This window comes from Ursus maritimus, unplaced genomic scaffold, assembly GCF_017311325.1.
Source record: "Ursus maritimus isolate PB19 unplaced genomic scaffold, ASM1731132v1 scaffold_16, whole genome shotgun sequence".
NCBI classification, from domain to species: Eukaryota; Metazoa; Chordata; class Mammalia; order Carnivora; family Ursidae; genus Ursus; species Ursus maritimus.
Window position 1 is genome coordinate 44,552,937 of NW_024424008.1, and position 12,396 is coordinate 44,565,332.

The following is a 12,396-nucleotide window of genomic DNA, read 5'->3' on the forward strand; positions in this document are numbered from 1 at the left end:
CTTATCATACTTGAGCCCTTTATGTGTGCTTAAAACTTTTAAACCTTTAAGTTAAGAAATGCCTAAAATACATGAAATTATTTGATGAAGGAATAAATATGTACCAGTGCTGATGGCTGCGTACTCTCAGGTCTTGTGATTGCTATCCATCGTAGTATTGTAAGATAGATTTCAAACAGATCAAATGAATAAATGCTCAGAAATATACACAAGTCTTATAAGCATTTATTACCTGACCTATCAGTGATAACAATTGCAACTAATAACCATCATTTTTATGTAATCACTGGTCACTTGCAAATGTTGGAGAGATCACATGAAAACTGAGCCCAACAGGAACTTATCATAGATGGATGGATACTCAATAAGATGGATACTCAATAGGATGGATTGAAAAAAAAATACTACATATTGAATTCTTATTAGATCTAGCTATTACATATTGAAATCTTATTAGAAACCAGTGCTAAGTAATTTACACAGTAAGATGAACGGCTTACATTTCAGATAGGGAAAATGGCTGTCATCACAAAACCACTTAGTCGCTTGTCAGAAACTCCTTAGAAGACGCTATTATTTAAGAGTAATAATTGTCATCGACTACAAGCAAATATACTTTGGGCAGATAAGCACAAGTAAGTACAAAAGGAGATAGGCAAGATGAGCTCATGGGTCTAAATCCCTGCGGATCAATAGAAGGCAAACCCTCCTCATCCAGAGGCTCAAAAATTGTAAAGAAAACTCGGAATCAGGTTCTGATGTTTTAATATCAACTTGGTTTTGCCGCTGAATTCAGGCTGTGAGTCTAGGCTCAACTCCTACCTCTGCTACTGAATAGCTGTGTAATCTTGAGGAAGAAACTTAACTTCTCTGCTACTGAATAGCTGTGTAATCTTGAGGAAGAAACTTAACTTCTCTGGTGATCCACGTCATCACTTGTGAAGTAGACTAATAATACTTACTCTGTATGTATGTTGTGAGAATTAAAGAAAATGCGATTTTTAAAGATGCCTCTCACAAGTAGGTACTCTTTAAATGCTACTTCCACTTTCCCTTTCTTGGGACTTTTTCCCCTTTCTTGGGACTTTTTCCCCTTTCTTGGGACTTTTTCCCCTTTCTTACAATGGCCTGATTAAATGCTGAGAGTCTTGAAATCTTATATCGCTTAGATTCTCTAGACAACAGGCTATTATTATGATAAGGATTCCTAGATTTCTTATATTTTTTCTAACTCTAGAAATATTTGTATGTTTTGTTTCTGTTACTCACTGTCTTTCACTTTAATTACTAATAGTTAAAATAAACAAAACTAAAAAAAAAAGCAAAACAAACAAACATAAAATTAAGATAACAGACAAAGAAAACAAAACTTCATCCTAAGATTGGGTAGGGCAGGAGTAAGAGGGGGAAGAAAGCAAAGTTTCTGATAATGAAGAGAAATCTATATTCCATCCACTTTCAAAAAAAATCGTAGGAACAAGTAGTTTGTGTCAGGAACTGTGTAAGCATTATTTCATTTACTCCTCACAGTCACCTTGTGAAATACTATTATAACTCCATTTTATAAATGGCTATATTAAGGTTCAGAAAGGACTACTGACCTTCTCAAGGACTTAAAGCTAATGAGAAACGAGCTGGTTCTTCATCCCAGAACCTTCTAGCTCCAAGGTGGATAGTTTTTCACCATGCTAGAATTTCTCCTACAACCAAAAGAGCTGAGGGAATAGATGGGAACTGGGGGGGGGGGGGGGGGACACCAGAGAAGCAGCCAAATCTCTGAGGTTTGTAAAGAACAAAAGGATTCCATGGGAAGTCTACTCAGAGCAGAAAAATAGGGTGGTTGGGGGAGCCACAAGCTCTCTGACTCCCAATTCCTTTCAAGATTATCTTGATTACCATGTACTATTCTTTCACTGTTAAACTCTCTCGACACCCAGCATCTAATTGCTCCGTGTGCTCAGAGGGCTCCTGTTCCCTGAGTCTTGGACTACATCTGCATGGGGCTCCAGAGGGACTGTGAGATCATTTAAAGTCCTACAAAGGTAGGAGATCATTTTGCTTCTGCTCACTCTGAGGAAATCACACTAGGTGATAGGACAGTCATCGAATGTATAACATCCTCCCTCTGTGTGAGTCTGAATGCAAAAGACCATTTGGGGTCTACAGCTAGAGCACCCAAGTCCAGTTCCTTGGACATTTGAAATGAGCCCCACACCTCTATAGAAGAAGCTGAAGATAAAAGGAGGGAAAAATTTGTTGCCCTTACTTGCACCAGGCATGACCATTTGACCACGTAAGTTTCAGAGCATCTCCCCATCTTTCTCAATTTTTTGCTTTGACTTTCACTGTGGAGTCTTGGGTAGCAGGGACTGTTGGAAGACATCACAGTCGAGGGTTTCCTTCTCATTTTGTGCAATGACTAGTATCCTTTCCTCCATTCACTCTATCAAACAGCACACAGGAATGCATTCATTTATTCTTTTTTGTTCATGAAGCCTTAATTCAGTAACTTTCATGTTCAAAGCACCACAGAGTTGCTTAGGATTAAAAAATTAGATATATTCCCTTACACGGAGAAAATATATTTCTTTCTTTCTTTTTTTTTTTTTAAGATTTATGTATTTATTTGAGGAGGGGAGGGGATGGGGGAGAGAAGGAAACTCCTCACTGAGCAAGAGCCCAACCTGGGGCTTGATCTCATGACCCTGAGATCATGACCTGAGCCAAAATCAAGAGTCTTATGCTTAACCAACTGAGCCACCCAGGCACTCTGAGAAAATATATTTCTATCGCATAGAGAAAATAATCTGTATGTTACAAAAATACATAAAAGACATTCTCCTGGTTCTCTTTCAGATTCTTCGAAGAATGTATATATTTCTTCATATACATTCCCTTTCCATCTCCTCTTAAAAATGTAGTATTTCTCAAGGTTTGGCCTCCATACCTATCTTGGCCTCCTTTATCGTGTTTCCCATAGTGACCTCATTCAGGCTTAAGACATTGACAGTCATCTTCATACAGGTAAAAACTTCCCAAATTCTTTAACATGAGACTGTCTATAGTAAATATAATAATAATGGACCATTATATAGCACTATTATTATGTGTTAAGATCTTTCATAAATATCATCATATTTAATCTTTATAACAATTGTGTGAAATAAATTTTATCTCAGTTAATCAGAAACATTTAGTGGGTACCCACTGTATACTGAGCATGATTATAAGACTATCCCACATTTTGGGGTACCTGGGTGGCTCAGTTTATTAAGCATCTGACTCTTGATCTCAGCTCAGGTCTTGATCTCAGGGTTGTGAGTTTAAGCCCCACGTTGGGCTCCACGCTGAATATGGACCCTACTTAAAAAAGAAAAATACCCCATGTTTCAAGGAGCACAATTATAGTGGTGCATATCAAAATACAGATTTGTGGGACACAAATGAGGGGCATAATGCTAAGGAGATTATTCAGTGATGTGGCAGGAAGTTTCCTATGTTACCCCTATTGCCCTGTCTTAATTATTAATGCCCTCTTTCACACTAAAGTGTCCTAGTTGGAATGATAAATTTAGGTTGAGGTTACTGGTACAGAGAATTAGGTTGAGGTTACTGGTACAGAGATTACTGGTACAGAGGTTACTGGTACAGTTTTCTGCTTCTTTATCAATGAGAAGATGAGGTTCAGAAATATTAAACTACTTATCCATAGTCATACCACCAAAAATCAGAACTTGAACATGGGTCTTTAGATCTCTAATCCAAGTTCTTTTAATATGTCATATTGTTAAGAGTTAGTTGGACAGTTAGGTAGTCAGGGCCAGGGTCCCCAACAAGGAAACAGGGAGCCACGATAGCTAAGATGAAACCACATTACCATCCTGTTTTACAGCTTAGGCAAGATCACAATAGTATTCTGTCTAGTAGCCTCTGCAGAAGTGACTTTTGCGAAACATCCTGAAACTAAACAATTAACGATAAAACAGTGGTCACTGGCACAAGTTGAGGCAGTTAATCTCCTGATGTCAGCCCAAAAGACCATCATCACAGGAACAATAACCCAACAGGTGCATGATCAAAACCCTGATTGGCACACTTTAGCGGCCAATCCTCAGGAGACCCATACTCACGATACTCAAGACAGTTCCCAAAACAGCTAATAAAAACCCCTAGATTTGAATGCCAAAATGGCAGCCCTCTCGGGTCCCCTCCCTCTTTGGGAGCTTTGTACTATTACTCAATAAACTTTGCACCAATCATGACCTACTCCAGTACCTTCGCTTCCTTAGCTCTCTACTTCCGCCTATCATTTACATGTTTTTTCCCCAGCAAAAGACAATGATGAGTTACCAGCAATTATGAAGATGTTCAATGTGTGGGTGCCCACATTAACCTTTGATGAATATTTAGGGCATTTGACGATGTTATTGAGTAACCCTGGGCATATTCTGAAAAGGAATCAGGAGGATGAGGCTTCCAAGCTAGTCTAGTCTAGGGCATTTATTGCTGTATAATCAGTTGTGGATGTTAATTAAATTATGTTCATCTGTTCAATATCGAGGTCTTTGTTCCCTTAGCCCCTCCAGTATTTTACTATCGTAGTGTTTCATATTGCTTTGTATCTGTATTCATGAAGGAAGATGATATCTTGAGATATGAAAGCATAGATTTGCATTACCATTCCCTAAATATCTTTGGCAGAAACTCTAATTCTTCATTTCAACATCATATTTATATTTATACAAAGATTGGGGCACATGGCTGGCTCAGTTGGCAAGCATGGGACTCTTGATCTCCAGGTTGTAAGTTCAAGCCCCATGTTGGGTGTAGAGATTACTTAAAAATAAAATGTTTAAAAAATTTAAAAAAATATTGGTGGTGATGAATGTGTCGGTATTGTGTCTGCCACGAGTCAGCCTCTGCATTCATGCTTTCATCATCTTGTCTGCTCCAGGAACATGAGGAATCACACAGAGCTCCATGAGCTTATTCTACTGGGGATACCTCAGACAGAGGGACTGGAGACTGTGCTATTTGTCATCTTCTCATGTGTTTACCTCTTCACCTTGCTTGGCAATTCACTCATCCTCACAGCAATTGTTTCTTCCTCTACCCTTCACACCCCTATGTATTTCTTCCTGGGACTCCTATCTATTTTTGACATGTTGTTCCCGTCTGTAACCTGTCCCAAGATGCTATTCTATCTCTCTGGCCAAAGCCAAGCCATTTCTTATGAGGGCTGTGCTGCTCAGCTCTTCTTCTACCATTTCCTGGGGGCTACCGAGGGCTGCCTCTATTCTGTGATGGCATATGACCGCTTTGTGGCCATCTGTCACCCTCTGAGGTACATGCTCATCATGAGACCTGGGGTCTGTGTCGGCTTGGTCATGGCAGCCTGGGTGGTGGGTTGTCTTCAAGCTACCATCTTGACCTCCTTCACTTTTCAGTTAACCTACTGTGGCTCCAACCGGGTGGACTACTTCTTCTGCGACATCCCTGCCGTCTTACCCCTGGCCTGTGCGGACAGCTCCCTGGCCCAGAGAGTGGGCTCCTCTGCTGTTGGCTTTCTGGCTTTAATGCTTTGGTTCAGTGTTTGTGTCTCCTACACGCGCATTGGGATTGCCATTCTGAGAATCCGATCGGCAGAGGGCAGGCAGAAAGCTTTCTCCACCTGCAGTGCCCACCTCACCGCAATCCTCTGTGCCTATGGCCCTGTCCTCATCATCTATCTGCAGCCCGCACCTGACCCCTTGCTTGGTGCCGTGGTGCAGATATTAAATAATATTGTCTCACCCATGCTGAACTCATTAATCTACTCCTTAAGAAACAGAGAAGTGAAAAGCTCCCTGAAAAGAGTGTTCCACAATGTAGTATTTATTTCTCTGGAATAAATTATGGGTTTTTTAAAATGGATTATGGAAATTTATTTCTCAACATCATCCACCTATTTCTTCCTTTTAAAGGATAGAAAATGCTTCCTTGAAAGCACTCTATTTTGTTTGCCTACTGAGATTTTCTATGTTTGTTGTCTCTGTAACCCCTGGGGCTCTGTAACGATCTCTACAACTGATGTTCTCCTCAGTGCCTTATTCCTGGATAAGGAATCCATGTGGCATAGCAAGCAGCTGGAGACAGATTTCTTATTCTTCTAATGCGCAGCCCAGTTTTGTCTGGTTGAGGATGGTGAGGACTGTGGTGGTCCAAGAAGCACCCCTCAATAGCCCATCTCTGTGCCAGATCACCCTTCATTTCATTTGTCTTGTTGCACTTGGAATATTCTTCTTTTCTGCCTATAAACATTTTAGTTCCTCCCTGTTGCCAAGAATGTATTAATTAACATTTATAGAGCACGATCTGTTCTCCAGGCACTATCATGAACGTTTCACAGATATTATCTAACCTTCACATCACCTTCATAGTAGAGTTTTGGTTTTGTTAAGCAACAAAACAAACAAACAAAAACAGCTTTGAGGATTGTGCTATGATATCTGGTAAAGCCTAGATGGTGGTTATGGGCAAATATTCATCACAGTAATAGTGATTGTTGTTCAGTAGATTTCTGTTCTGTCTCATCCACCATCGTGTGCTTAGGACATCACACAGTGACATAGTAAGCATCCCATGTAAGTTTGTTGAATGAATGAATACCACTTACCCATTCAAATTATGATATATTACATATTTATTCACACAAAAAGAACATGAGTGAAACAATTAGAATGCATGACAACAGGCACTAATTTAAATATAGATCCACATTTAAGTAAAATTAAAGCTACGTAAAAGCTGAGATGCAAATGGACTCTGACCACCTTTTTGACCACTTCTAGATCAGTGTTGTAATGACTGTTTGGCATTGGAGAAAAAGAAACAAAACCTTTCAGTTTAAACCCTTCATATATCCAGAACTTTAGGACCGCACTCAACAGAACATTTTATTTAAAACATACGCACACATACATGATCAACAACAAAAAGCCAAGTAACTTGATCTAGAAATGCGCGGCTGCACTTTTAAACAGCTACTTCTCCAGAGAAGACATACAAATGGCCAACAAGCATATGAAGATGTGTTCAATATCGCTAATCATTATGGAAATGTAAGTCAAACTCAAAATGAGTCATCACCTCCTACCCTTTAGATGGCTATTACTTAAAAAGGAACATAATTAAGTGTTGGCAAGGATGTGCCAAAATCGGAAACTTTGTGCACTATAGGTGGGAGTGGACAATGGTGTGGCCGCTGTGGAAAACAGTATGGCGCTTCCTCAAAAAATGTAAAATTACCATGTCTTCAAGCCCTTCAAAAATCCCTTCTCTTAACCAACTGTAACTCTTCCTTTTATTTTCCACAAGTTACTCTGGCCTTTTCTATTACTCATGAATCTTTCCTTCTCCTTACCCAATACACTGATTCTATAAAACAAAAGCCCAGGGACTAGGACAAAGACAAAACACAGCCGGTGGAAGCAACGAAAAGATTGTGAATACTTATACCTTATTTTTTATCTCCATATAAATGTATCTGTATATAAATGAATGGTTGAAAGAGTGTTCACCCAAATATTAAAAATGGGTAATACAATTTGGGGTGATTTCTACTTTCTTCTGTATAGTTCTGCATTACACTTATGATTTTGCAATGAGATTGCAACACTTATTTTTTAAAAGAACTATTTTCTTTCTTTTTTTAATTTAAATTCAATTAGCCAACATATAGTACATCATTAGTTTTTGATGTAGTGTTCATTGATTCATTAGTTGTGTGCTCATCACATGATGTGCCCTCCTTAATGCCCATCACCCATTTACCCCATCCTTTCACCCACCTCCCCTTCTGCAACCCTCAGTTTGTTTCCCAGAGTCAAGAGTCTCTCGTGGTTTGTCTCCCTCTCTGATTTCTTCCCATTCAGTTTTCCCTCCCTTTCCCTATTATCCTCTGCATTATTTCTTATATTCCACATATGAGTGAAACCATATGATAATTGTCTTCTTCTGATTGACTTATTTCACTTAGCATAATCCACATCGATGTAAATAGTAGGTATTCATCCTTTCTGATGGCTGAGTAATATTCCATGATATACATGAACCACAACTTCTTTACCCATTCCTCTGTTGAAGGACATCTCAGCTCCTTCCACAGTGTGGTTATTATGGACTTTGCTGCTATGGACATTGGGGTGCAGGTGCTCCTTCTTTTCATTACATCTATATCTTCAGGGTAAATAAGTAGTGCAATTGCTGGGTCCTAAGGTTAAAAGAGCTATTTTTAAGAGAAAAAGAAAATCGATATCTCATTATGGGACCAAAAGAGGATAATTATGCAAACCAGAAAGTTTTAGGGGAAAAAAAGAACAATTACTTTGGAGGAAAGACTGGACAATAATTTCTAAACCCAAAGGTATAGTATGTATTATGTGGTTTATAAATTGTGTCTGAACTAATTTGTAATAAAATGTCTTAATCCCCCAGAGGGTGGTCCTGTTTTTCTCATCCTCACTAGTTTCTATCCTCAGTTGGCTCTAGTCTTCTGAGTGTTCCCAGAAGATACCTATGTGGGGGCTCTACCGATTATCAGAATCAAAGTCTGATTCTCAGTGTATGTTCAGGTACAGAAACTCAAAGAGCACAAAATGAAGTTCTTTCTGTTCTGGTGTCATCAGATTAGGCTAAAGCAGGGCATTAATCCACATACATTCTCAGTAGCATCTCTCTGACCTAGTGACTGTCTTTTCTCCTTTTTTCCTGACCAAGTATCTCAAATTCTGTAGTGCAAAGATCTTCCTCATTTATCACCCTCGGTGTATTCTAGCTCCCTCCAACAGCTAGGATTATCTGTTTGTATTCCCTCCCTCCCATAATACACTCAAATGCAAGGCTGCTGAAATCCTTCTTAGCACTTCTTAAAGCTCTGCGCAGAGACACCATCCATCCCTTTACAGAGATCCGCCAGGCCCTGAATTATCATTTCCCATTCAGCCTCTCAAGCCTGATCTCACAATTCTTTTCCTCTCTTTCCTTGGGTCGTTCAAGCTGTGCTCCCTTTCAAAGCATTTGCACACGCTTTGCCGCACCTCGAATGTGCTGTGCTTTCCCCTTCCTGCACCCTTACTCACTCTTCAGGTCTCAGGTGGGATAACATTTTCCCAGGGAAGTCCTCCCTGACCTTCAGGGAGCACCACCTAGCTCCAAATTATAATGTGCACATATGTGTACTGACGGGAAGGAGGAACTTGAGCAAACACAGATACTCTCCCATTATGCCTTTTCAAGCCATTGAACTTTTCTTCCTAGCATTTGCCACATTAAATAATTATAAGTTATATGTATGATTATTTGATTAGTGTCCTTCTTTTAGTAGACTGTCACCTCTTTGAGAGCAGAGACCAAAGACAATCCCTGTTCACCAGAACAGAGTTGTTTTATTTTTTATTTATTTTTTCATGTATTTGAGAGAAAGAGAGAGCATGAGCAGGGAGAAAGGCAGAGGGAAAGAGAGAAGCAACCTCCCTGCTGAGCAGGGAGCCTGATGTGGGACTCCATCCCAGGACCCTCAGATATGACCTGAGCCGAAGTCAGGCACTTAACCAATTGAGCCATCAAGGCACCCCAGAACAGAGCAGTTTTAGCAGGTCACTACAGCTGCTACTAAATTTTTCGGGAATGAATAAATGACTCCAATGAAACTTCTAACTTGTTTACATCACATTCTTTCCTCTTCTCAACCCTTCCTTGTCTTAGCTTCTTATTTAGTTTGGATTTTTTTACTATTATTATAACTAGTTCCAAAGTACTCAGATCCTTCCCTCCATCATGTACTTCCCACGCAGTCTTCAGGGATCCCACCTGCTTGCTCCATTCCTGAACCCATCCCATGAGGCTTTCTTAGAGAAAAATCACAAACCAGGCAGTTTAGCAATACTATTAATTCATGGTTACCTACCTCAAGTGTTTGCTGGCAATCCTATGACTTTTCTTTATTGGGATTGCTCTCATGCCCTGTCGGAATGACTTGTTACGGGCTTAGCACCTCGACTTCTACCCAATTCTTAGGTGCTAACTCATAAAAAATGAAAACAGCATTCACCAGCAAACTGAGGACTGAAAGATCAGAAAGATCTCAATATTCCCCGTCACAGTGTTCTCTGCTAAGTTGACTGGAAAATGTGGTTTAAACTGAGTCCAAGTGGAGACTCTTCCTCTTCCCTGATTGAATTGGAGACAGTAGGACCTGTAATACAGGAGCTGCCTGATTCATCCACCCAGTCACAGGAGAGAATGCTGAAACAAGGAGAGAAAGGGAGAATGGCTCTTTCCCCCAATAGGCCTCCTTACTCTTCTCCCTTTCTCTGTCCCATATTGAGAACCTGGAGCAAGGGCGTCATTCTATCATTCAGTTTTCTGTAGGACCTTCACTACCAAACACAGTGCTGTGTATACTGCAAGGCTTTCTGAATAAATGTTAGTCTTTAATAAATTAAATTTCCTAAAGGGTGAAATGCTTTTTTGTATGATCATTTCTTTAATGTGCTCTTCATCTGTTGAAGCAAATAAAAAAACCTAGGTACATAGCTTTGCTGAGTAAAGCATAAATAAACCATTAATTTAAAAGGTCAATGTCATTAAATAGAAGTATTTGATACACACATAGAATCTACATTTAACACACAACTTGGGGGACAAAGTTTTAGTTACGCAAGATGAGTAAGTTCTAGAACTGTATTGTACAGCGTGGTGACTATAATTAACAATGTTATATTGAATATTTGAGATTTACTAAGATGTAGGTCTTAAATGCTTTTACCATACACATGGGAAAAAAGAAAAGAAAAGGAGAAGAGAAGAGAAGAGAAGAGAAGAGGTTATTTTGTGAGGCGATATGGATATGCTAATTAGCTTGACTGTGTTGATCATTTTACAGTGTATACATACATCAAAACATCCAGTTGTATAAATTAAACATATACAATTTTTGTCAATTACAGCTCAGTAAAGATTTTTTTTTTAAATGAATGACCCCTATGTTCATAGCAGCATTATTTACATTAGCCAAGATATGGAAGCAGCCCAAGTGTCCAACCATTGATGAATGGATAAAGATTATATATATATATATATCTGTGTATATATGAATATTATTCAACCATAAAAAAGAATGAAATCTTGCCATTTGCAAAGACATGAATGGAGCTAGAGAGTTTAACACTAAGTGAAAAAAGTCAGTCAGAGAAAGGGAAATACCATATGATTTCTCTCATATGTGCAATTTAAGAAACCAAACAAGCAAGCAAAGGCAAAAAATAAGAGAGAGAGGGAAAGAGACAAAGAAACAGAGAACATTAATTATAGAGAATAATGTGACCAGAGGGAGGTGGGTGAGGGGATGAATTAAAAAGGTGATGGGAGGGGCGTCTGGGTGGCTCAGAGGTTAAGCCTTAAGCCTCTGTCTTTGGCTCAGGGTGTGGTCCCAGGGTCCTGGGATCCAGCCCTGCATCAGGCTCCCTGCTCGGCGGGAAGCCTGCTTCTCCCTCTCCCACTCCCCCTGCTTGTGTTCCCTCTCTCGCTGTCTCTCTCTGTCAAATACATAAATAAAATCTTAAAAAAAAAAAAGGTGATGGGAATGGTGTTGTGTGGAAGTGTTGAATTACTATATTGTACACCTGAAACTAACACTACATTGTATGTTAACTAACTGGAGTTCAAATAAAAATTTAAAAAACAAAAAACAAAACAAACAAAGAATGAATGAAACCTGCCTTTACAGGTTCAGCCTCAAGGCCAAAGATTAACTTTTCAGTTATTTATTCCTACACAAAATACAACCACCAAACTGAGGGGCTTAAATAGCAATATATTATTATAAAAACCAAACTTGAAACCTCGCTTAACAGTGTAGATAAAATACAGCTTGCAATTATACTTTTGTTGCTTATGATAATTCTGGAATATTTTACACTTTCTGGAGGAAAGTGTAAACAAAAATAAGAAAACTTCCTGAGTTATTCTATTAAAGTCTGCCCTGTTGAGATTTGATCACTGTTCTGTAATAGGTATCATCACTGAAAGCAGCTGACCTTTTGGGAATGTAGACCATTTGTATTTTCACGTGCCCATGATATTAATTTAGCACACAATCGCCTCGATTCTAAATGTTCAGGTTGGACATCTAAGACAGTCCATGACATATGTCTTCCCTGAATAAATAGGCACCAGGCCAAGGTAAATTTAATGGTATTTCACTTCTTACTCAAAAGGGTATTTACCATCTTTTCTATTTGTACAGCTTTTTCAAGTCAGTCATCCTGCCTCAAAACATTAAAGACAATCAGAAATATATAGGATGGTAGAATGATTAACTTTTATATCCTTTTATCGTTAGATGTGCAACAAAAG

At 39.1% G+C, this 12,396-nt stretch overlaps 1 protein-coding gene across 1 annotated transcript; it reads left to right on the top strand.

Moving 5' to 3' along the window:
- The first annotated feature begins 4,922 nt into the window (after positions 1–4,922).
- On the top strand, positions 4,923–5,891 carry LOC103656277 (olfactory receptor 148-like). Its single transcript, XM_008683638.1, has one exon. The coding sequence runs from the start codon at positions 4,959–4,961 to the stop codon at positions 5,889–5,891; it is 933 nt and encodes a 310-aa protein (XP_008681860.1). The 5' UTR covers positions 4,923–4,958.
- The last annotated feature ends 6,505 nt before the right edge of the window (positions 5,892–12,396 follow it).

What these genes read in the sequence shown, in the direction of transcription:
- LOC103656277 (XM_008683638.1), top strand. Translation starts at nt 4,959, where the DNA reads ATGAGGAATCACACAGAGCTCCATGAGCTTATTCTACTGGGGATACCT.